Consider the following 27,503-nt stretch of genomic DNA (forward strand, 5'->3'; position numbering starts at 1 on the left):
TCTACTCATTAGGTGGGCCATAGCATAGACAAGCTTCTAGTAAGCAGCAAAAAATACAAGTGTGGTCCACTCGATAAGTGGATATGCCTGAATTTTGCAAAAGGCGATCCTTGTGATGGGGCAAACTGATTGGGACATCGCGCACACGCACGCCCCCCTATGCACATACGCCAGGAGGAGGGCCCCACCATCAATCTGAATAGATGACGACGTCCAGGGAGGGCCTCCTAATTAGAGGACTGTGTTTTGGTTCGTTGGAGTGGACCCAATAATCATGTGAATCCCCACCATGGGTTCTCATAATCATGGCCCACTATTCTAATTAATCTAATACTTTGGGTTTTGCTTATTATTGTTGTTGGGAATATCATGGACGGTTTAGATTGCTTTAATTAGTTGTTATTTTTATTACTTCGTCTCCAAGTAATAGGTTGCGCGCATGGCGTGAGTTTTGGAGTATAGGTTTTATTATAAATAGGCGCCCCTTATAGTCTTTTTTTATTCATTGAAGATTAATAAAAATTTTGCGTTTTTTCTACTCCTCTAAATTTCTAAGTTGTGGAGATTCAATTGGGTGTGACACCCTCCCTTCCTCGAAAGGCAGACTACCGTGGTGCAAAGCCACACCTATCTCGATACACCCCCACCTTCTTCCATCCATATTTCTCTTCCTACAATCATTTACGCTTCAAATTCATCCTCCATTGCAGCCATTTTTCTCTCTACAGCAGATTTCCAGAATCTAGCCCTGCAGGAGGGCTGAAACTTCAGCGGAGCACCACGCACAAATCGTGCATCGGATCGAGCTGAAATTTAGGGGTTTTAGAGTCCACCCTTGGCCGACTAGGGCCAAGTTGGCCTTTTTCTGAATAGTGGGCCCCACACACGTGCGTCCAGAATCACACACACGTGCGTCTGGGCCATTACTGTTGTCCACACGTGTGGTACTTCTCTAGTTCGTCTCTCCTCTCTTTCACTCCTCTTTCACCCAAAATCCCTAAACATAACCCTAAATTATTCAAATCCCCAATTTTATGTCATTTCTTCAACCTTACGGTTCCCCGAATTGAAATTTCTGAATCCCTTGGATTGGGAGAATTATTTTTGTGCATGTGCGGATGAACTTACCCTCCTTTGATTCTTGTTTGGTCTATAATTTTGATTGATCCGCCCCTAGCATGTGTAGGCCTGGATCCGCATGAGATTCCCCTTGATTGAGTGTTTGAACTTTTGTGTGGGATGTGGAATTTTGTGTAATTATTTCTGAACTAGTGTGATCTAAAGGCTGAAAATCTTACACATCATGCTTGAATTTCATGTCCTGCATCACAAACCTATTGGATGGAACGGATTTCTTACACGCAAAAAAGGTTATAAGTTATCCGCCGCAGGACTATAAGTTAATAGTCCAACCAATTGCATGGATTTTTATTTTTAAATGCATGGATTTTTATTTTTAAAACAGTGTGGAGACAAAGCAGTCATGTTATGTATCCACTTAAAAGTAAAGGAAAGGAAGAGAGAGAGAGAGAGAGAGAGAGAGAGAGAGAGAGAGAGAGATGCACTTGCAGCCAAGAGAAGAAGAGAGAATGAGAGGAGGAAGAAGCTAAAAGAAGAATAATAAACAGTTAAGCATTTTTTTCTTCTTTGGATTTTTCGAGTTTATTCTTCTTCTTTTTTCTTTTTTTTTCTAGAAATGGGTTCACCGTTACATCTCTGTAATGGTGTGTTTTTTCAAGGTAGCCCGTTACGACCCCATCTCACATAACGGGTCATGCCGTTGCCGTGACATAACCGATTTGGAATACCACGATCCACGTATAAAAATATGATCACACCTTGGCTTCCTAAAAATCTAGTGTAGACATATTTATCAGATTCATTTATCCTAAAGCCATATTTGATCTAACTTTTCATGTATTTGTCCAGGTACTTCTAGCATATAGTCTTAATAAATTAACAAACTTAGTTCACATGACCTAAACTAAAGAACCTTTAGTTGATCCATGTAGACCTCTTCATCTAGGTCACTATTTAGGAAAATCATCTTAACACCCATCTTACATGTTCTAGTTTATATATGGATGTTAATGCAACCAATATCCTAATAGTAGAGGTAACAGCCAGGTAACTAAGTATCAAAGTAAACTATTCATCCTTTCTTTGTAAACCGTCCAGCACGTAGTCTGGCCTCGAACCTATTCATTGATGCATATAAACCTCTTCATGTAATTCTTCATGCAAAAATGCAATCATTATTCATTACATCTAGCTGAAAGAGGAGCCAATCACGATTTTCAGCTACTGATAATAACAACCTGAACCGTTGATCTTGGCCACCGGCGAAAACGTATCTAGATAATCTATTCCATAAGCTTGAGTGCACCCCATTGGCAACCAACCTGGCTTTGTAGCGATCAATTGATCTATCAGGTAAAAATTTTACTGTATAAACCCATTTACACTTGACCAGTGTCCTACCCAATGACAGATTGGTTAGTTCCCATGCATCACTGGAATACACAGCGTTCATCTCCTCATTCATAGCTCTTTTTCCAATTTTCATCCAACAATGCCTCCTAAACGGCCTTGGGAACATAAACACTAAACAAGACAAGCAAAGTTCTGATCATTTGTGGACACGTGGTTAAAAGTAACAAGATTGGAAATTGGATGAGAAACACAGGAACGTTTACCTTTACAGATCGCAATGAGTAGATCATTGAAAACTTATGAAGACTCAGAAAGAGTGAGAACCTCATAGGGCGCAGTAGCAAATGGTGTGGAATGAGAGGAAATAGTTTATGATACTTGGTCTTTTCTCCATTTTCTATAATATGTCTCCATGAAATCCTTATGATATAGTGGTTCCTCAACAAGAAAATTAGGAGGAAAAGCATTATGCATAGGAACCTCCACAAGGTGTGGCTTTTGCAACACATTTGGTTTTATCATAGAATGGGACATGTTCAAAGAATTTAACATCAGCATTATGTATAGGAACCTTCTCGAGTGAGGTCTCTGGTTCAAGTCCAAGATGGCCCGGTTGTGCCAGGGAAAATAATCGAAGAAATATACGACTCCTTCATGCATGCTCCACTAGGCTCGGGGGGATATCACTCAGTTGGTAGAGCTCCGCTCTTGCAATTGGGTCGTTGCGATTACGGGTTGGATGTCTAATTGTCTAGGCAGTAATAATAGTATATTGTACCTGAATCGGTGGCTCACTTTTCTAAGTAATGGGGAAGAGGACCGAAACATTCCACTGAAAGACTCTACTAAGACAAAGATGGGTTGTCAAGAATGTAGCAGAGGTGGGATGGGCAGTTGGTCAGATCTAGTATCGATCATACATGGATGATAGTTGGAGTCGGCAACTCTCCTAGCGTTACCTCATCTGGGATCCCTGGGGAAGAGGATCAAGTTGGCCCATGTGAAGAGTTTGATGCACTATCCCCCTTCAACCCTTGCACATGAACTTGCTTAACAAATGAAGTCATGTTTGGCACCAAAGGAAGAGTGATAGAGCCTTTTTCAAGCTGTAAAGATTTCCACCCTCAAAAAATATGGAGTACTCTCGAAAATTGTAACATCAGCTAACACATACCGCGTATGAGTGACTGGATTATAACACTTGTAACCTTGCTAAGTATTAGAGCAACCCTGAAAACACATTTTACAGCTTTGGGTTTGAATTCATCAGAAACATAGTCAAACTAATGTACGTAGCACACACACACACCCCCAAAAACTTTAGGAGGAAAAGAAAAGGGTTGACGTTGGGAATATTGTTCATTAAATAACATGCAACCAAAACTGCATCACTCCAAAAACCTTTTGGAACATTCATATTTAACAAGCCTCTAGCAACCTCAAGTAAGTGACGATCCCTATGCCCTGCAACTCCATTCTACTAAGGTGTGTGTGCACAAGACAATTAGTGAATGAGATACTGTGGGAGGAAAGATAGGAACGAAAGAGGTTCAACATATACTCCTTAGCATTATCAGATCTCATAATACATATTTTAGCATCAAATTGAGTTTGTATTTGCATATGAAATTCTTTGAAACATGTAAATACCTCAGAACAATCTTACATCAAGTGTGATCATGTCATACTAGAGCAATCATCCACAAAGACAACAAAATATTTAAAATCATACAAACTGGAAACATGAACAGGACCCTAAACATCTGAATTTATCAAGTGAAAGAATTTATCACTGACTTTATTTCATGAGAAAGAAAAGACACTCTATGATGCTTACTTAACTCACAAATTTCACACTCTAACCTAAAGATATGTGAAAAAGACGGGACAAGACTCTTTAAACTATTCAAAGATGGGTGATAAAGCCTTAAGTGCCACTGATGAGGAGAAACGTTCGCCTATAAAGCTGCTCCGATTCCCTTTATTCCACGATCAAGATAGTAGAGCCCATTTAATTCATGTCCTCCACCAATCATCTTCCTCGTCTTTAGATCTTAAAATCCACAATAAGAAGGATACAATTTTTACAAAGCAATTTATGGCTTTGGTGGGTTTACTGACAAATAAAAAACTCAAAAAGGAAATTTAGCAATATACAAAACTGAAGATAATGAGAGATTTGGGGTAGGACAAATAGTTCCAACCCTAGATACAATGGTAGATGTATCATCAACTAGGATCACTGAGGGGATGGATGAAGATTGAACTAACTGAGACAACATACCACACTTACCGGCCATATGATCAAAAGCATCATAGTTAATAATCCATGGGATACTCTCAAAGCAAGTGAAACATGTTCTATCTGACTACAGAAAAGTAGTTGCAAAGGAAAAGGCATGGGTGGAGTGATCTCTCAAAAACTTGCCATATTCTTCCTTGGACATCATAACTGTGTCACCTGAAGTATTCAGCTCAACATAAGTGCAAACTTGTACACATGCCCATCAGAACCATCCTCCAATGAACGGGCCTGATTAGCCCAAGATGGCTTTCCCAATAGGTCCCGACAAGTATCAATTATGTGATTGTTAAGGCCACAGTGTGTGCAATGTCAATTACCATGACCAGCTGCAAAATTTATGCCATGACCACCTCAAGTATTTATGCTTCCACCAGGACTTCCCTATGGGTCTCTACCTCCGAATTGACCACTGCAATCTTAACTGTCTCTACTCTTCCCATCTCCTCTGCTAGATGCAGAGATAAATGCAAACTGATCAAATGAGGAGCCCTATGTGGTCATACCAATTGTAAGCAAAACTCTGGCAAATGCTTCAGTAACAGATGAGATCTCACTCCCTCCAAGAATCTAAGATTTCACTTGCTTGAACTCAGGGTGGAGGCCAAAGAGGAATTTTGCTACACGAAACTCTTCCCTCTACCTTCACAGTCTCAATATCAGTTGACATTGGTTGATACAATTCAATTCTTCCCACATGTCTCGCAAGGCACAATAGTACTCCCCCACACTCGTCTCCCTACTGTAATGAAAATGTACTTTGTAGGAGTGTATTTACTTTTTTGTTTCCCTGTCAGAAAGACCTCTACAGATGTGACCCATTGAGAATAATTTGTTCCATTTAGTTTAGTCAACGTGATTTGAAAATGCGTCAACTCAGGTGCAGACATAGCATTGTTCTTTTATTCATTTCTAGTATCCATCTTGATAGGGAGAGGAACTTTAGATACATACTTGGGAAAAGGATTCAATTGGATTGAAGGTCACACACGTAGAACGTAATCAACTAGATCATTCCTACCCTTTTTGGTTTCCATTCGTACACCTTTTTTCGTCAATGTGAATCATCAATAATCTTCACGCACAACTTCACTCTTCAAATCTGACCACAACCCTCAAATCTGACTGCAGATCCAACAATAAACGATAGACGGCCCACTTTGACCCATCACACGGGTAGAGCATAAAAGTGGGCCTTACACGCATTTTTTAAACATAATTCACTACCCACCAAGTGGTGGTACAATGAGAAAATGTGGCTAGGTTAGACCAGCACAAACATGTTAGGTTTCTCCTTGACAAAACAAGAAAGATCAAAAGAAAAGGAGAGGAATGAAGAGAGAGAGAGATGAGAAAAGTATTGAATTAACAATGCTCTCATACCATGTAGAATCATAGGGAGAAGACTGGAGCAGAGAAGAAGAGAGATGACAAAAAAGGAAAAGAGAGGGAGAGAGCAACTAAAGAGTTCTCACACCCCCACCCCTTGTATTATTAGATTAAGGCTTACAATAATAATGTTTAGTTACAAAATTGTCCCTCTTAATCCTTTACAAAACTAAGGCCCATGGGCCTAAAACTTAACCCAAAACATATGGAGCCCAAGCATTAAAAGTAGACCACCCAAAGGGGACCACTCATCACAACATGTGGCACATGTGGACCCCACATGTGGTCCACACGTGCACAAGACAAGGATAAATAATAGTCCCCATACATGACAATGAATTAATTAAATGGAACTCTTAGTATTTACCATAGACGAAAAATCATCAATAAGGAGAACAAAGTACTTCAAATCTAACAAACTATGAATTCGAGTTGGTCCCCATCAGTGTTTGAAATATTGGTATCGCACAATGTATTGCACCCTTGGGAAGACGATCCGACGAAAGACAACCCCGATCGACCATAGAACAGGAAACATTGGGAAAATGGTTGAATTTTTAATGAAACTTTGGGGATTGTTAAAAAGACCCACTACACACTTTTAAATCATAAAATCTCAAAAAGAATGGCAAATAATAGGTTTCCTTTGAGAGGGTCCTAAGATTGAACTAAGACTATATGTTCACCCCGTCTATCTCTTTTCTAACTTTTAGGACATTATGCAAAAAATTAAGATCCAATAATCAAGTAGACCATATCTAGGAAACAATGGTGATGACCATTAATGTCCATTGAACTTTGGATATGCTTCACTTTTGGGCTAAAATCATAAAATTAAACGGGATGGATGGAATATACATGAATTATAGTGGCCCCACGAGTTTACTCACTCGTCGTTCCCACCCCGGATGCACGCGGATTTCTACGAAAACCTTTCGAGATTCCTACGGAACCCGGATGGGGCCCAGTTTGTGAGAAATCCTCCCCTTCCATCGATTTTGTGAGTTCATTTCAAGACGATGCCAAAAATGAACCGAGTGGGCCGTGCTAAAGGAAAATTGTTAGGGAAGTTCCTCGTTGAAACCTACGAGTTCGAGGTGATGTTTACGTGCCACTATAATAACTTCATTCCTATAGGGATGAAATGAAATCACAAATATTAGCTACCTTTCATACCACATTTTCCTTTACTACGGATCACTCAAGCTTTGGAAACGGTTCATTTTTGGCATCGTGTCCTAAAATAAACTCACAAAACGATGAACGGATAGGATCTTCTCACAACCACAATCCACCAATAGGAACTTAATGCGAAAGTCTTTCGCATGTCCGTCTCCTCCCGCTCGGGTTATGAGCGGTCTTGAGCCCCACGGTAATGTATTATTATATCTATACCGTTCATGCATCCGGAGGATCATTTTAGATCAAATAAGTAATATCCAAAGCTCAAGTGGACCACACCACAAATAGTTGTGGGGAAAGAAGAAGGCAAAACAACTTAAAGATTTGAGGAGGAAAAACAAATTTTAGTTTATGGTAGACTTACTTCCAAATCAAAGACTTACGAAGGAAATGGACGAATTTAATAACGATACCTCATATGGGACAAGACAACGTCAACACACCGATCGGTGGTGTGCGAAATTGACAGTAAACACTGTCAATGCATTGCATAACATCCGGCTTTAAACCAAAATTTAATTATATAAAAAGTTTAGACCACACCACTTGAAATGGTGTGAATTGAAGTCTACCAAGTTTTCCATTCATCCATGTCTACGTGATCTTATGAACATTTGGATGACAAAGAAATGTTAACGTGGAAATCAATACTTCCACTGCTTACTGAAGGATGGACTATGTGGATAGACCACATACATTCAAGGTGGGCCCATGAGTTTACACAATTAAAAAATTTCATGCGAAAAGGAGATGCAAATTACACTAACCTACGAGATATGACCCACGACGATGATGACGATCCTCATAATTTTTTGAGGAAATAGCGCGATATCGTCGAAATATCGTGCGATATCGACGAGATATTCGAGTTGGTCCCCATACATCACAATGAACTAATTTAAACGGAACATCACTCCTAGCATCGACCTCTTCAGAAGGGATAAAATGAGTTTGTATTTTCTAAAGAGATGGATGAGCCAAACGACGATGCCACTGAATTGTTAGACCCTCAGGAAGCACTATAGCACCTACCAATTTCCCTCTCCAAATAATATAGATCATTCCTCTCACAACCTCCACCAATCGTCATGTCCGTCTTAAGATCTTGAAAAGCACGGTAAGGAAAGAAGAAGACAAAACAACTTAAAGATTTTTTTTTAGTTTACTTACAAATCAAAGACGAAGGAAATTTTAAGACATACAAGACAAAATAAAGACACAAACGCATAAGGCTAAGTAGTACCAAGTCCAACAAATTACCCAAGATATGACCTGACGCCTCATAATCAATGATCTAATAAGAGGAATGAGATGATATCTGATCACCACCAACAGGTGTGTCTACCATTAGCAAAAACATTGTCCATCACGAGAGCTTGTTTAGCCTTCGAAGGCTTTTCATAGAGATCCCAACAAAAATCCACAATGTGACTTGTCAAACCATAGTGATGCGATCTCCTTTACCCTCATAGCTACCTCTACCTCCCCCTAGAAACCTACCACCTCTGTTACCATGGTACATACCACAACCTGTGCAACCACCACCGCCTCCACGTAGATTATATTTACCAGAAGACGTGGTCAATGCAACTTTATCAAAAGCATTAACATGAGCACTTTCAAATTCATTTGCAAGAGCCTCTCTGAAGCATAGCATAAACTTCCACAACTAAAGGGATTGATACACCACTCAAAATTTGAACTTCAATCGACTAATATTCTTTTGACAAATCAGACAAGTTTCACCACTTTCAAATCCTCCAACTAGTTCTTATATGAGTAATAGACGAAGTAATACGATGATATATGGAGAGCTCTTCCCACATGCCAGATAGTTTGGCAAAGTACTCACCAAAGGACTTGTCCCCTTTTTGGAACGAGAAAATATCCTTGTGCATGTTCTACTCTGAGAAGTAAATCTTTTTCACAGTATCCCAAACATCTTTCACAATAGTAAAGAACACTAAATTAGAACTCACTTCATGTTCCATGCTATTCCACACCCAGGGTCTAATCTGAACATCATCATGCATCCACTGTTTATATCTAGAGGATCGAATTCCTCCAAATATCGATTTTTCTCGAGCTAAGAGAATGCTTCAACAAATTTAGCCCAGAGAAGATAATTCTTCACATTCATGATTCAACTTTCACAGATGTTATAGATGCATTTAAACAAAGGTCTAGACACTTCTTCTAATGATGAGGGACTACTAACCACACCTTTCAGCTCCATAGCTACTTTGAAACTAATTTAGTTTAACTTAGATGGGAAGAAAAATGATCTATAATCAGATTCATGTACAATTGTACCTCTCAACAATATTGCACAGAAACTTCTAACAATTCATCAACTAGAACCCACTTCAACATCATTCATACATCTCACACAATATAATGGATAGATGAAACTACCAAAAAACTGCTTTCAACACAAAGTAACAAAAGAAAACAACTTAAGCATCACCTTAGTAGAAAAATCAGCAAGCCTTTATCGTCAAGTTAAGGCTCCTACTCTCCCTTTTGCAAGAGATTCCATTTACTCGACCAAAAACATAGAAAACATGTTTTCTACATGAAAAAGTTGAGCACTCTTCCTTAAGGTCCAATCAGCGCACTAGGGATTGAGGGTCCTCCAATCTTGATCTAGAAATTAGGGATTTGAAAAGAGGAGATTTAGGGGCCAAAATCACATCCAATGGTGCTCCAGTACCATGTGAAATCATGTGAAGAGAGAGAATCTACTACGAATAGGAAAGAAGAGAAAAGAAAAGGAAGATGAGAGAGAAGAGTAGGACGGTTATGCTCACAATATCTCCACACGTCCCCTCTTATCTTTAGTTTTATTAGGACTTCACTAAAATATCATAAAATTACAAAAATATCCCTGTTACTTAAGTAATGTAAGCAAAGACTAATCCTATAGGCCTCAAAACCATCCAACATGTACGATAAATCCCAATAGCCCAAACAGTCCACCCATATGACAATTTAATGGATATATTATTAACACAAAATTGTTGTGTATTTTCAAAATAAAAAGTTTCTTTGGTCTATTTTCTGAAAAAGTTAAGCCATGAAAGGTATTCATTAACGGTAACAGCCGTTACCGTCACAATTACGGGCAGTAATGACCATTACGACCTTTTTTTATCAAAAAAAAAAACTGTATCAATACCGTAACGGACTGTTACGGGGCTGTTACATAACCATTTTTTAATACCTTGGAACCATATCTTCAAAACCATCAACTCTGGTTTTTCAAAAGAGTGTATAAATATATTTTTGTGTTGTTTTTCCAAAAGATGGAAAAGAAGTGGCTAGGACAAAGGGGATATGGCTTTGACTTTTTTACCAGGCATTAAACCCCCTAAAGACAGTGCAAAAGCACCATCCGCACTTGCATGCGCAAGTGTAACCTACGGCACAACCAAGGCCACTTGAGTGCACTTTGCACTTTCCACATGCACATCATCATGAGGAGCTCATCGTTCAAAAAAAAAATCATCATGAGAAGCTCACCACTAGGGTGTGCCACCAGATTGATCAAGCATGTCCACACAAGGAGCTTGGGGAGCCTTAATCTTTTCCCAATTGATGGCTTGAGATCCTGCGTTGATCAATCTACCAGAGTGTGCGACTAAAACGATCAAGTGTCCAAAGGGTTTGTATTACCCACAAGTTTGATCAAGAGCGATATGGACAGTCAGATCAAACCATATCGAAACTGGTGTGATTCAATCATTCAATCACACGCATGGGTACCATAACATCTCACTATTGGTCAACCATTAGAGACAAGTGTGCATTCAAAGAGGCGGTGGCAAACTTGTAAATAACTCAAACTATCAATAGGCACCAACAAGAGTTGCATGCCTATTCAGTTTAATTGAATTGACTCATTCAACAGCTCCAATGTGACCCATCCAGTTCTATAAAAACCTAGGCCTAGGTAATTCTGATCACTACAATCCAGTCTATCAAAGCCCTCTCCTCTCTCTCTAAAAACCCTCCTCTTTTAGTCCTTCAAGGGATTCAATGTGACCCATCAGGGTTTATAAAAAACCCAAGCCTGGGTCATTCTGATTACTACAATCTAGTCTATCAAAGCCTTCCTCTATCCTAAAACCCTTCTCTTTTACTCCTTTAAAGGGTTAAGAAAAGTGTTATTCTGCAAAATTGTCATTTACATAACAGATCGAGTTTTTTCCTTCATTCTGCGCAAGTATGGAGTTTCTGTGGTGGATGTTGATTGGACCTTGTAAGTCGAACAACACATTTCAATGGTAGAGAGGAAGCCATGTGTTAATCCTAAATGCAGATTAGATATTAACTTTCCGGCAAATCAGTTTCACTATTCGTAGGGATAGTAGGGAAAAAAAGTTGGGAAATGAAAACAGTTTCCATTGATGTGACCCTTTGAGTTATTTGGATAGCAACGAAGATGGTGGATTCCACATAACAATCATTAGCCTTTTCTATCAAATTTTCTAGTACAAGCAAGGAATTCAATATCGGTTACGTATCGACCAATATGTAACGGTAACGGTCCAGTCCGTTACGGTCGAATAATGGCTACTTTTTTTTTCTTCCTTTTAAGGTCTGATTTTTCACCTTTTTTCTTTTTTTTACTTCTTTCTTCCAAACTCTTCTTAAATCATTCTATTGCAATTTTCGACCACTCTTAGCTTGAAATTACAGATAAAAACAACTTATATTAAGGATCTTCTTGATTCAAAGCTCTGTGGGCCATTTTTCAGAAATTCCTCAAAAATAGGTATTTATACTTTTTATTCAATGTGTTGTTGTTTTAATGGTAGAATATAAAGTGTTAATCATAATAGAACATATTAATGTCCATTTTATAGATTGTTGTTGTGATTTTATATTTTTTTATAATTTTTTTCTATTTACGCATTATTTTCGGCCTTTTTTTTAAATTCGAAAAATCAATTTTTATTCAATGTGTTGTTGTTTTAATGGTAGAATATATTAATGTCCATTTTACAGATTCTTATTGTGATTTTATAATTTTTTTCTATTTATGCACTATTTTCAAGCCTTTTTTAAAAAAAATTCGAAAAATCATTTTTATTTAATGTGTTGCTGTTTTTGTGGTAGAATATGGTGTTAATCATAGTAGAACATATTAATGTCCATTTTACAGATTCTTATTGTAATTTTATATTTTTTTATATTTTCAAATTAGTGACTTTATGTTTATATTTTCTTATATTGGATATGTTTTGGAGCTTTTTAGGGTTTAGAATATAAAATCATCTTTATTGATTAAATTCTGAAAACTGTATATAAATTTAGAATAGCGAGTAAACTCACAATCTCACATAAACATAGGTCATATCTAATCTATATCTAGTATCTACCTGAAATGTCTGGGTCTGACTAACAAGTGAGGACATTGGATGGGAACATTGTCAGAGGGTTGGTGGTACTAGGTACCAAATGAAGTGCAATTATTGTAATAGACTAGTAACTGGTGGAATTACGCGTCTCAAACAACATTTGGCACATCGAAAGGGTCAAGTTACGGGATGTACTAGAGTACCGAAAGAAATAATGATTTTAATGCAAACCAGTCTGGATGAATCGAAGGGTAAACATGTTGCTGGACAAAAGAAGAAAGATGAGATTTTGGATGCAGCTTGACAGGAGGTGTTTGGTCCTGAATATATAGGCGTTCGTGATGAAGATATTATTGATTCTGACAAGGTAGTACACGAGGTCGGACTTATGAGTGTACTGAGTCACGATACAGCCAGCAGGAGGAAGGTAGGTCTAGTGGTGCACCGGGTCCGGGAGGTCCGAAACATCAACAGGCTCATGGTCCTAGTTATTATGATGGATATTCTTATGGCCAATTGGATTATGATTATAGTTATACTAAGCCTGTTCCATCACATTTATGTTGGAGTAGTCCTCCCAATCCATATCTATATGATTATAAATATCCAGATCCAAATCCAAGTTACTCATCACAGACACACTCTCAATCTCAATATTCTCAACAGCCTGAGTACGGGCACCAGTATGACTATTCAATGGGCACTAGTGGATATCCTTAGTTATTCGGGGTCGAAGTCGTTGCCTAGTCAAGATCAGTCATCTGGTTTCATTGATCTAGTATTTCCTTCTGGTACTGAATATTATGGATATGCAACACCTCCACCTATTGGACAGCCTCAGCCTGACGATGACGATAACGATGATGTGGAGGTCGAGCAACTACAAAAAATCAGATTTTCATTTTGGTGGTAACTTGTGATTGTAAGTATATATTTGTATTAAGGTAAGTATTTACAGCAGACAACAATATTATTGCAAGCAGCCAAGCACACACTTGACACTGCCAAACTTGAATTTAAAATAGCTCCCCTGACAACCAATCAAGTAATCCTTAATCAAGTTGCAGGGGAGTACATCAGACACTACAATTTTATTTTATTTTAATATTCTTGACTTGAGAATGACAGGTCACAGGACAGGAATCACAGTCACAGCCACAGGTATGTTAAATTGTTAATAACTTAATATAGAATAAATTATGAAAAATAATTGCAAACACCTACACATGTAAAATATTTTCATATTACATTCATTCTAATATATCTATCATTGATAGTCGATAGTTAGAAAATTAAATATACGAGTTTTGCAGTCAAATTCAGGTTGTCCAGTTCATAAATTCATCAGACAGTCCGATACAACTTCTCACCTAAGAGTGGACCGTTACACCGCCATAAACATGTTCCAATTTATAAATGAATGCATCTTTGGAATGCTTAGAATATTCCGGATTTAATCCATATTTTTTTGGCAAAAATAAAAATAAAAATTGCACCGTTACGCCCCCGTATCGCCGTTACACCCCCATATCCGTATAGGTAACGGTGGGCACCATTACGCCAACCGATACTGATATGGAATACATTGAGTACAAGATACGAGATGACCGTTGTCTCACGAATATAAGATTTCCACTGGCTATCCAAACAAGACTCCTGAAAATGGAATCCATAGGAATCAATGTTTCAATAGTGCTCATGGAAAAAACCATTCCATAATTATTACTTTTTTGACAAGGAAACGTGCCTAAAGCTTATAATCAAATTTTCCTTCCATTTCAGTACCTAACAACAAAAACTATGTGTGGATCAGCACAATGGTCCTGATTATGTGCAGAGTTGTTCAATTGATGACAACATTGAGGTGGGTGGGTCCCATTCAAAGTTATAAACAGAACGGCAGATATAAGAACTCATCAAAGCTGACTTGGTTTGTCAAACTGTAGTATGTTCAGAACCAACTCTATGTAAAAATAAAAATAAATAAATAAATAAAAGGGGAAGAAAGAAAGAAAGAAAGAAAGGAAAAAAGAAACAAAGATGAGAACTTGGTTATGCAATTTCAAATCTTAGGACAAGGTTGACTTGAGAATTGGCTAGAGATGAAACTTGTCCTAAAAATCTGTGCATAGCTCAGTCTGATGCGCCAGGGTTGGTGGGAATAGGAATAAGATCTCGGGATGATCTGGTAGAGCGTGTAAAATGAGAAAAGGAAAGAAGAAGCAAGCATATTGGCTCATATCATGAGGCAAATGTAACATATTTACAAAATTACCCTTTAGTGAGGGGGAACCTTCAATCTTTGGATCATTTTCGTTGAATATTGTATGCTGTAATTTCCTCTCAACCATCTAATTTTCAGACACCTGATCAACAGGTTTCTAAGCTAAGAGATCTTCAAGGCATCCCACATCCATGGAGGACTCTCAGATCAATGGCCTGGATACCAGACCATGGCCAGCACATGTATGGAATTCTGCATGTCCAGAGACTGCTCTCTGATGCATAGGACCCTATAATTCGGATCCTTACTCTTGCTCCGGTGGTAGACTTGCAGGAGTTTCAACACCCGGTCAAGGGTTCGTGTATCCATAGGTGGTGAAATCCCATTACAGCGTGAGTGTGTGTGTGTGTGTGTGTTGGCGTTGGGGGGGGGGGGTGTGCATGTGTTAAAAAAAAAAAAAATTTAAATTAAAAATTAAAAATTAAAAAAAAAAGGGACCCTATAATTGATCTTGACTAAAAGCATGAACCATGTTAAAAGACGAACTAGGTCACACTATATGAACCATGTTAAAAGCATGAATGTTGAGTGCTTTCATATAGGCATTTCTTTAGAGTAGAAGGTGAACATTCCCACTAGTTTACAACAAAACATTCTCATAAACATCACTTACCTTGGCAATTTTGACCAGTTGATCATAATTATCATGCCCATAGAAAAATGGCTCCTTACGGAATATCTGCAGACCAGGAGTTTATCGGATAAGGAAATTATAGAGAGAGAGCAAGAGAGTAAATGTAGGTGCAGGAAAATTTACCATTCCAGCAAACATACACCCAAGGCTCCACAGATCCAAGGAATAATCATAATCTTGCAGATCAACAAGGAGCTCCGGGCCTTTGAAGTACCTGTGTACAGAATGCGAACAGTAATCTGGTCAGAGAGATGAATGCTAACAAAGTCCGAAGGCAAAATGCAACATGAGAGGAGAATTTTTAGACAGGGATGGAACTGAAGATTGAAAAAGCATTTACATGCATAGAATAGGAAAACGATGATCAAATTTGTAACAGAATCTTCACAGGAAATGCTATTTATATGAAGTACATGTATCTGGGACCAACGAGGATTTTATAATCAGCCACTGTCAATGATCCCATCGGATATAAATATAAATAAACCAGGTTCAAGGTTTAAATATAGGTATCAGAGCATGTATCCACGGGCTGCAAAACCAACAGATTGGGAGATATCATCCAACATCAATCAGTTTTAGTGCCCCAGCAATACATACAGAAGACGTAATGTGTCATTATGCCGAAAAACCACTAAATAACGGGCATAAGACAATATCTTAAATAAATATATAATAATTCACAAACAAAGGACACAATTAAGAATAAGAGAGAAACATAAAAGAGGAGATGCAAAGAATATATATATATATATAAAGGACCACCATTAAGATGCCAAAAAGACAGAAGACCTGGAAATCGCAGTATAAACAATCATGACATTGCATCAAAGAAAAACAGGAGACTTCACAATTGGCCAGACAACCCACCAAGTGATCGTCCCTGAGATATGAATCCTGGGTTACCTCAATCTGAGCAAAGATGTCAAAGATCTCCACAACTTCATTGGAGGTAACACTGCTTTACCATCCACTGGAAGATTTCGAGCAACAAATTGCTTTAATATGAGGAGAGAATGCTTTAGGTTTGGTTATGCATCTCTTAAGAGATAAATTGGACAAACCATCTATTAGAAGAATACCACATATAACAATGGGTAGTCTTCTACTATCTGGAAATGGATTGTAATTGTGTAAATACCAATATAAGTTACATAACAAAATGCAAGGAGACCACATTGTCCTCTCCACTGTCTGCCTAATGACATGGAATTACAGCTTATAGGGGAGAAGACCATTGCATATCCCAACAATCTTCAATCTGTTCAAAATGGGCTATGTGGAGCCCACCTTCTCTGGCAACATTAGTATGATGTGGAATCTACTTCACAAATTCTAGAACCCATTGTAATGGGATGCATCAGTTCCCATAAGCTTACACATGAAAAATAGGAAAGCCCATCAGACTATGCAAGGGCCACATGGAAAACGGAAAGGGAAAAACTGTCAACTGACCTATTTTCATAACTATTTTACTCAAATAACTCTTATATGTGATAATATGCCATTCTCTTAAAAATCTTGAGCCTTTTATCTAAAATGACCTCTTATAGATAAAAGGACCTCTTATGATAAGTCAATAAATTTTCTTACAAGATGATACAAGCACCCTACTTTTCCCATTGTTCATTGTTCCCTCGTATGTACTCCCATATTTACTGCAAGTGTACAAATTGAAACAAGAAGTGGTCCGGTAAATGACCTCGGGTGAGGTTATCCACACGTCCATGCACAAACACTTGTAAATTGGAACGCATGCAAGATCTAAGATTTCCACTAGATGGGTTAACTGTTCCAATATTATGGACTAAAATCACGCCATTCCAAATCTCAGGTGGGCCACCCCCATGCAGAACAAAAGGTTGATTAGAAATAATGGTTTTAAGTTTTTAACTGGCAATATTGGATATTGCAGTCAACATGATGATTGGCTTGGCATGATCTTCTATGTCAAGGATTTCCAAGTCGGGATCCATGTGTCAGACAGTTTTGATCATCATAGCCTCTGTACAAATGAGCCACATAGGTGAGAACAATTGCATTTTGTAAAAGGTGGAATGAGTGCTAATCTATAAATTGTGAACTAAATATTGAGGTTTGGTAAACCTGTATGCTGTGTATGAGGGACAGAATCTACACGTTACCACGTATCAGCGTGGCAAGCAGGAGTAATATCCTAGCTATCCAAGAGGTGGGTCTAACCTTGAAATGTTGTCATCCACATATGTGAAGCATACCTGCACATCAATCTTCACTATGACAATCAGTGTGATTTTCATAGTATGCACTATCCACAATGAAAGAGAGCAATTTCTGGCCTTTTTTATTGAACCGCCTGTCTTCAGGTCGATTATTCAATTGCTATGATCACCCTCTTGAAAATTCTTGGTCTATGGCCCATTTACATCCCAATCATTTGAACAGTCCCTATTAGTGACACCAGGCTGTCACTTGTTATAACAATATCATCATCATCTAAGCCTTATCCCAATTAATTAGAGTTGGCTACATCAATCTTGTTTCATCATTCCACTAAATCAATGGTGATGCAGACATCAGTCGTACACCCTTTAGAGTGTACCAGAGGAGGAGACGTCGCCAACAGAGTACTGGAGTGGAGGAGTAGATGTGGATGGACGCTAGATCCATCGGACCCATTTTCTAACGCGCTACGAGTCCACGAGCGGCATGACCACACCCTGACCGCAGGCCCATGGGTCGAATTTCACACCCTGTCACGAGGGTGTTTTAGTTTTAGGTGTTTTTTTTTTTTTTTGTTCTTTTTCCTTGTTTCAGGGGCTTTATTATGTTTTTTTTATTTTTTACGTCTTTTTGTTATTTTTCTTGTTTTCAGGGGTTTTAGTGCACTTTTACTTTTTCATGGCTTATATATACATTGTGAGAAACCATATTTTATATTGTTGAATGAATAAGAGTTCGTATGTTTTATCTATTCCCTCTTTTATCAGGAGATTAAGGTTTCAGGATTGGCCCTTGGGGGTTGAGGATTCTACCGCGGTTTCAGGTTTCCTTCTTTCTAGATCTTCGAGGTGCAGGAAAAGGTAAGAATCATCTGCCTTCTTTTTCTTTTGATAACAAAGGATCCGTACTTTCTTCATCTCGAACCTTCCCTTCTTCATCCCTTTCGTTCCTCCATGGATATCCCCTTTTGGTTTAAATGGAAAAGAGGGATGGCTAGTTAGGAGAATTAGATCCAAACTTGACCGTGGACTGACTTATGCTAGATCTGGGATATCCCCATATCCCTAGGTTCTCCCTTTTTACTGTTTATGTGATTTTATGCTAAGGGGCATGATCCTGACGGAATGATCTCATCTTTGTGTTGAGATTTGCCTAATCCATTTGATTGAAAACGGTTAGTTGATTAATTTATTTATTTAAATATCTTCAACCTGATCATACATGCATCTAGGATTAAGTCATTACATGTCCTTGCATCAAAGGGCCATTCCACTCGATCATAGTTCAGCAAGTCTTTTCTTATTACCTTTCCATCCACGGCCTTGTGGGCCTTCCTCTTACCCTTTTAGAAGCTTCAACTCATATCCACTCCTAACAAGTGTGGTTCTTGGCCTCCGTTGGACATGACCAAACCATCTAAGTTTACTTTCATTCATCCTATTACCTATTGGTGCTACTCCTAAGATCCCCCGAATGCATTCATTTCCAATTCTATCCTTCCTCCTTTTGCCACTCATCCATCTCAATATCCTCATTCAGTTACACTCATCTTATGAGCATGTTGTTCCTTAAATGCCCCGCATTCTATCTCATAAAGCATGGGTGGTCTTATAGCTATCCTATAAAATTTCTCTCTTAATTTAAGTAGTACACAACAATCACATAAAACTCCAAAGGCACATCTCCATTTCTTCCACCCAACTTGAATTCTATACTGTCGGTCACAACAAGAGTATATGAACTATTTTCGGACCCGTTTGGGAGCTTGTATTTGAAATGCAATGGAATCCAAATCACAATTACATTGGAATCAAGGTGATTCTGAATCCTCATCTGTATTTGGTTGAAATGCATTGGAATCCAAATCTTCCGTTTGGGAGCTTGCATTTGGAGGGCATTGGAATTCTTCAACACATTCACAGGACTTAGATTTGATTAATTAATTCAGCTTTCATATACCAAATTAGTATATATGTGTGTGCGTGTGTGAGTGATATTTGATAGAATGATTGTAATAAGCCCATTAAAATATATACTTTAGCAAAAAAAAAAAAAAGAGGAAATTTCGAGCCTTAGGTGGCCACAAATGCAAGGTCCACAAACAAGCGACTCATCGGCATTTTTTAACCATCCATTTAGATGTCTAACATTTGGATGGTTCAGATCATTCTATTGATGTGACTTTAGTTCTGCAGCCAAGGATTAGATTATTTTGGGGTATCAACAGCCTGCCATGCGTCCAATAGATTAGTAGCCTTGAGACACTTTCGTGACATGTGCAACTCTCCTACCCTTAAAAAGGAGGCCAAAAAGTCATTTCCTTTGGATTACTCTGGAATCTTAGCATTTTGCTGAGATTTCAAAACACATTAAAATGGTAGATTTGGAGGGTATAGATTTGGAATACCTTCAAATCCAAGGCTGCCTAATGCAAAAAGCAGCTATTTGGATTTGAAATACACCCATTTGGATTTGAAATACACCCATTTACCACCAAATCCAAGGTGCCAAACGAAGCGTTAGGATAAAAGAAAATGATAGCCTCCAATTCCACTTGATAGACAACTAGGATGTCTAACAACTTAACATGTGTGCAGCCTATAAAGGTGCTTGCGGGGATAGCAAACCACCAATATCTCACTCCTCAAATCTCTTTTATGAATGGAGGTGGGGACTTGAAACATTAAATGTTACCTAGGCGAGACCCCAGATTCCCGGAACACCTATAATAGGAGCTCCTACAACCCAAAGCTCTGTGGGACCACATTGGTGTCCTGTTGAAATTCACTCCATTTATTAGTTTCGCCAGCTCCTATTACGATGTGAGCCCAAAAAAGTGGCAAATCCAAGATTCAGGTGGGCCACATGACAGGAAACAGTGGGATCAGAAATTCCCACCACTGAAACTCGCCTAGGGCTCACTTGACGCTTACGTGCCATCCAATCCGTTCATAAGGTGATCCCCGCCAAGATGAAGTGAAAACACAATTATTATCTTGATCCAAAACTTTTGGCCCCAACAAGGTTTCAATGGTGTGCGTTCATCCCCATTGTTTCTTGTGGTGTGGCCTGGTTGTGTATTGGATATGCCTCATTTTTGGGCTCTCATCCTAACATGAGTTGGAGAAGTTGATGGATGGAGTGGATTTTACATGGATATCACAGTGGGCACCACAAAGCTTTGGGTAAAACTCCCGTCCATTATGGTGACGCTCCATGCCCCTCCATTATGGCAACGCACCATGCCCATATCCTATGGCGAATTGGCAATGCACCATGCCCATATCTTCATGGGGGAAACTCCCATTAAGGTCACAGGTCTATATACCTCTATTTCTCAACAATGAAAACCAACCATTTCGATTTCTCATCCAAGAGTTCTTATGCATCTCTACCGTCCTTTTACCCTTGCCTTTAAAGATCATCTCTACCATGAAATCAATGGGGTGGATGGAAACAGAATTTCCTTCACTTGTGGTTGTGATTGTAGGCACCCTTTTAATTCCTTAGCTTCGTCTCCCTAGTCCCTCCCTCTAACAAAAGGTGAAAGCACACCACCTGAAATTTATTATACAATTTCAAGGGGAGGGAGGATGATGAGGACATCAAATCCTTCAAAGTTTATCAAAGACGAAGGCGGCCAACGAATACATCTTTATGTCTCGATGATGGTTCGTGGCACAACCAAGGAGGATTTTGAAGACCTTAGACGTGTCCCTGGATTAATTGAAGGCCCCACATTAGGATGACACACGTGTAGGATGAGTTAGAAAATTAATTTGTTACGTATGAATATGATTTTTTTTATTTTTTTTAGAAAGCTTTGTTTTGCACTTTTTTTTTTTCTTTTATTATAGTAGTTTAGTCATTTTCTTTTAAATCCGAATTTTATAAATAAGGTGCTTTCTACCCTAAACCTAATAATGTTTTTTAATAAAAGTTTGATGCCTCCTTCCCCTTTCTCTCTATGGTAAGTTCTTCTCTTCCTTAATCTCTTCTCTTCTTCTGAATTCCATTTCTAGAAAAATCCAACATTCTTCTTCCCTTTCTATGCTTAGTATTTTTTTTATTGCTACTGACCCTGAAAATCTAAGAATTGATCCCAACCCTCTCAGATTTTCCAGCCGTCCATATTCCTAAAATCATTTGATTTCCTAGAATAGAGAAGCTGCATTGATTGTTGGATTGAAACCATGCACGATCGGGAGGTCTCATCCCTTGCCGGATCCAATCCACACATGATTTGAATACAGTACCGCGGCATTGTGATGATGGTCTACAACCATAGCATGTTTCCTTTGTTATTATCTTTACTATGATGTAAAATGTGAATATTTCAATTGATCTACTTAGTTTATTTCACTGGATAATTTCTGTGCTCACACATGCATTCTAGTTTAGACCGTCCTGCATCAAATTTGGTATCAAAGCTTTAGGTTTTGCATGGTTTTTGTTAGATCGAGTTATCTGAACTTAGGATCATTTGTTTTCTCATCTAGGATTGTCTAGATAATTCCAGATTTACATCCCACAGAAATTACGAACTTGATTTTTCAGAATCACAGCCCTGTGAGATATAAATCTGAATTTCCAGATTTGTGTTTTCATTCTAGTTAAATCTTAAAATCTACAGCATTCATACATCATATAGAAATAGGATCATACATCCATATTGAGGTCTGTTCAAACCTTAGAGTCGGGCTTAGGAAAACCGAGTTCGAGTTTTTGGTGTATGCTCACTAGAAGTAGTAAGGGTCTTGGCCAACACCCCATCATAAGCAACGAGCAATTAACCAATCACCTCGCTCAATTATTCCAAAAGATAACTTCCATAGAGACATCCAATAAAAATATCAAATGAAAACTAACAGCCACCGAAGCTAGACTTGAGCGATTAAAGGCATCCCAAAGGGAGAACCCCACTGTTGGGGGAGATGTGCAGTCGCGAGTAGGTGGTGTTGGTGAGGAGCCAGCTCTAAGACAAACCCCCACCAATGGCGATCCTGTGGGTAGAGAACGGGCATATCAGGACCGCTTTAATCCTGACGAGAGAGCCATGAAGAATATCAGGATTGATGCTCAGAGCTTTGATGGTTGCTTTGACCCCAAGGCATTCCTTGATTGGTTAGTTGACATGGACCACTATTTTGAGTGGCATGAGATGTTAGAGAACCGACAAGTGCGGTTTGCCAAAATGAAGCTTGTGGGGCAAGCGAAGATGTATTGAACCAATAAAGAGCGTAGGACTGAACGGGTGGGAGGAGCTCCCGTTACCTAATGGAGTGAGATGAAAACTATGCTAAGAGAAAAGCACATTCTCTTATCGATGGCAATCTTTACACCAAAGATTCATGCCTGTCACAGAATACATCGCAAAATTTGAGGAATTCATGATGCGGTGTGACAATGAGAAAGACCCTCTAGTAACGCTCACGCGTTTCAAGACGGGCCTTCGATCGGATCTTCAACATAAGCTTTGGGCTCATCCCGTGACAGATTTGGACGAGATGTACCAAGTGGTGCAGGAATTAGAGCAGTATCTTAAGACTCCTATCACAAGATGGTTCGATTCCCGAGACTCTAATGTTAGGACTGGTTCTTAGGAAACTAGACCCAACATTGGTAATCAACCTAGGGCGCAGGCGAATGTTCCACCTAGGCCTAGGGATAACAAGGGAAAAGGCGTCCTTGGTGTTGGTCCAGTTAGAGGACAGAATGTGCGATGCTATGAATGTGAAAATCTTAGTCATTTTGCAACTCAATGTCCCGCTAAGAGCAAAGGAAAAGCCTTAGCCATGGGCGATTCCCATGATAGCGAGTATGATCAGGGCGACCCTGAAGCTGAAGAATATCAGCCTGTAGGATCATTGAGTGATGAGGATGAGGTGGGTGATGATGCCACACTAGCAGTTGTCAGGTGTATGATAGCCCGGACTAGTAGTGTTGATTTGACGTCGCAACGCTATTTTCTACACGATCGCTAAGTCTAGCGAGAAAAATTGTAAGGTCATAGCGGACAATAGGAGTTGCCAGAATGTAATTTCTACTAGCACCTTAGGCCGTCTAAAGTTAGAGGCCACCCCTCATCCTGACCCGTACAAAGTCTCATGGGTAGACAAGACTTCCCTTCTTGTCACCCATCAATGTATTGTATCTATCGAGTTCGGGTCTTATAAGGAGTCCCTGTGGTGTGATGTGTTGCCCATGAATGTAGGTCACAACATCCTAGGTAGACCGTGGCTATTCGATAATGACATCACGATCTACGGCTGTTCTAATGCATGTACCTTCATGCATAACGGCAAGAAGATCAAAATTAATCCTATGCCACCACAAAACACTACACAGAAGAAAGGTGAGAAGGCTAGTGAGCCTAAAGAAGTGAGGAAATCCACACCCAAGTCTCTCTACATCATCACAGCTAAAGAGTTTGAAAGAGAGACTGAGGATGATTCGACGATGTATGCCTTAATGGCTAAAGAGGCTACACCAGAAGTACCGGTAGGGTTACCCCACGAGGTAGCCCCGGTCTTAGAGGAGTACAGAGATGTATTCTCTTAGGATTTGCCAGAGTTGCCACCCATGAGGGACATCCAGCATGCCATTGATCTTGTCCTGGGTCGACTCTACCAAACCTTCCTCACTATAGGATGAACCCTGCAGAGCATGCAGAGTTGAAGAAGTAGGTAGATGAACTCCTGTGAAAGGGTTTCATCCAAGAGAGCATGAGCCCGTGTGTCGTTCCCGCTTTACTAACACCTAAGAAAGACGGCACGAGGCGCATGTGTGTGGACAGTAGAGCCATCAACAAAATCACAGTCAAGTATAGGTTTCCCATACCTAGGCTTGATGACATGTTAGACATGATGGCCAAATCCACCATTTTCTGCAAAATAAATCTCAAGAGTGGATATCACCAAATCCGTATACGCACCGGTGATTAATGGAGGACAGCCTTCAAGATGAATAATGGGTTGTATGAGTGGTTGGTCATGCCTTTTTGGCTTGACTAACACACCCAGCACTTTCATGCGGGTGATGACCCAGGTCTTAAGATCGTTCATCGGGAAATTCTTAGTATTGTACTTCGATGATATCCTGATCTATAGCATCACTAGAGAATCACACCTTGAACATTAGAAGTTGGTCTGTGGCATCCTTAAGGCGGAGAAATTATACGCAAACCTTAAAAAGTGTTCGTTCATGTCCAGTCAAGTTGTATTCTTAGGGTTTATAGTGTCAACAAAAGGGATGCGTGCAGACCTGGAGCAAGTCAAGGCCATAGTTGATTGGTCTGAACCGAGGAACACCTATGAAGTGCGAAGCTTCCATGACTTAGCCACATTCTATCGTCGATTCATTGGGAGTTTTAACACGATTATGGCTCTCATTACAGAGTGTATGAAGAAGGGAGAATTCGCGTGGTTGAAAGCCGCAGCTAAGGCTTTCAAAGAAATTAAGGGCAAGATGGTCGAAGCTCCCGTCATGCGCCTTCCTGACTTTTCTAAAGTCTTTGAAGTTGCGTATGATGCATCTGGTGTTGGTATAGGTAAAGTCCTGAGTCAAGAAGGTCATCCTGTTGCCTATTTCAGTGAGAAACTGAATGAGGCAAAACAAAAATACTCTACCTATGATAAGGAATTCTATGCGGTAGTACAATCTTTGAGACATTGGCGCTACTACCTCCTACCACAAGAATTTGTCTTATTCTCTTATCATGAGGCCTTACTTTATTTTTACTCCCAGAAGAAACTTAACCCAGTGCATGCTAAGTGGGTTGTGTTCCTTTAAGAGTATTTGTTTCTCTTGAAACACAAGGCCAGAGTAAAGAATAAATCAGCCGATGCCCTTAGCCGTAAAGTAGCATTGATCAATTCGTTGAGTATAGGAGTTGTCAGCTTTGAGCAACTGAGAGACGAGTACCCCACATGTCTAGATTTTGGGGGTACCTATACGTCACTCTTGAGTGATCAGCAAAGTGCGGGGGATTTTGTGTTGAGAGATGGATTCATTTTTAAAGGAAATCATTTATGTATTTCCCGTACATCCCTCCGTAAATTCCTCGTATAGGAGCTTCATTCGGGAGGGATAGCTGGCCACTTTGGCCGCAATAAGACTATTGCCCTCGTAGAGGATCATTTCTACTGGCCAAGTCTCAAGCGAGATGTCGCCAAAATTTTAGGGCAGTGTAGAACGTGTCAGATGGCGAAGCAGTAAAAGAAAATTTCTGAATTATATACGCCATTACCTGTGCCACATGCTCCGTGGTAAGACATTAGCACGGATTTCGTGCTTGGGCTTCCCAAGACGATTAAAAAACACAATACTATTTTTGTTGTTGTGGACCGCTTCTCCAAGATTGCGCATTTCATCCCATGTTCTAAAACTTCGAATACATCTAATATTGCTAAGGTCTTTTTCGATGGTGTGGTCCATCTCCATGGTTACCTAAGACCATAGTGTCTGACCGTATGGTCATTTATGTATTTTTGGAAGACACTATGGCACATGATGGGAACACGTTTACAGTTTTCTACTGCATACCACCCCCAAACTGATAGCCAAACTGAGGTGGTTAATTGCAGTCTTGGAAACCTCTTACGATGCTTAGTGGGTGAACATGTGAAAACTTGGGATTTGATTACACCTATAGCCGAGTTCACCTATAACAATTCAGTCAATAGCTCTACAGGGTTGAGTCCATATGAAATTGTTAGTGGGTACAAACCTCGGATGCCCATAGATTTGTTACCCATGTCAGCTACCCAAAGATCTTCTGAATCAGCTGATGCATTTGCACAACACATTCATGACTTGCATGCACATGTTAAGACAACAAATAAATGTGAGTACTGATAATTATAAATGTTAAGCGGACCAACATCGTAGGTGGACAGAATTTAATGAAGGGAATTATGTAATGGTTAGGATTAGACCAGAGCGGTTTCTTCTGGGTTCCGCTAAGAAATTAAAAGTTCGCAATACTGGACCATTCAAATTATCACGTAAAATTGGGTCTAATGCGTACAGGGTAGACCTTCCACCTGAAATGAGAATAAATCCAACGATCTATGTGGAAGATCTAGTCATTTGTCCTAACCCTTCTATTGTTTCTTCTTCCCACCCTTGGCCACTTTCCAACTTTACTTCTCCACCCACTCTACCCCTTCCACCATCAATTGACCGTAAGGAAAAGATTGAAGGAATAGTGGATGAAGAGATTGTTTCCACACGAGATGGGGGCTTCCAAAGGTACCTTGTCAAATGGAAGAACAAGCTACCATCTGATTCCACGTGGCTTACAAAAGCGAAACTGCAGCAGATTGATCTGGACCTTCTTGAGACGCACAAAAGTTTTAACTCGTCGGAGCCGAGTTCTTCTCACTCGAGGGGAGTTGATGAGGACATCAAGCCCTTCAAAGTTTATCAAAGACGAAGGCGGCCGATGAATACATCTTTATGGCTCAATGATGGTTTGTGACACAACCAATGAGGATTTTGAAGACCCTACACATGTCCATGGATTAATTGAAGGCCCCACATTAGGAGGACACACGTGTAGGATGAGTTAAAAGATTGATCTGTTATGCGGGATTTTATTTTTTTTAGAAAGCTTTGTTTTGCACATTTTTTTTCTTTTGTTATAGGGGTAATTTAGTCATTTTCTTTTAAATCCGAATTTTATAAATAGGGTGTTTTCTACCCTAAACCTAA

The 27,503-nt window shown here is 39.3% G+C and overlaps 1 protein-coding gene across 4 annotated transcripts in view; it reads right to left on the bottom strand.

Annotated features, from left to right (window-relative positions):
• The window catches only part of LOC131218985 (casein kinase II subunit alpha-like), a 49,021-nt gene that overhangs the window by 5,845 nt on the left and 15,673 nt on the right, over positions 1-27,503 (bottom strand). For 3 of the 4 annotated variants that reach the window (XM_058213918.1, XM_058213916.1, XM_058213919.1), the window contains 2 exons: positions 15,711-15,801; positions 15,567-15,632 (listed from right to left, as the gene is read on the bottom strand). In XM_058213918.1, coding sequence (XP_058069901.1) covers positions 15,567-15,632; positions 15,711-15,801 — 157 coding nt within the window. The remainder of the gene's footprint in view (positions 1-15,566; positions 15,633-15,710; positions 15,802-27,503) is intronic. The other variant, XM_058213917.1, reaches the window with a different exon arrangement.

Source organism: Magnolia sinica, chromosome 11, assembly GCF_029962835.1.
Source record: "Magnolia sinica isolate HGM2019 chromosome 11, MsV1, whole genome shotgun sequence".
Classification (NCBI taxonomy): domain Eukaryota; kingdom Viridiplantae; phylum Streptophyta; class Magnoliopsida; order Magnoliales; family Magnoliaceae; genus Magnolia; species Magnolia sinica.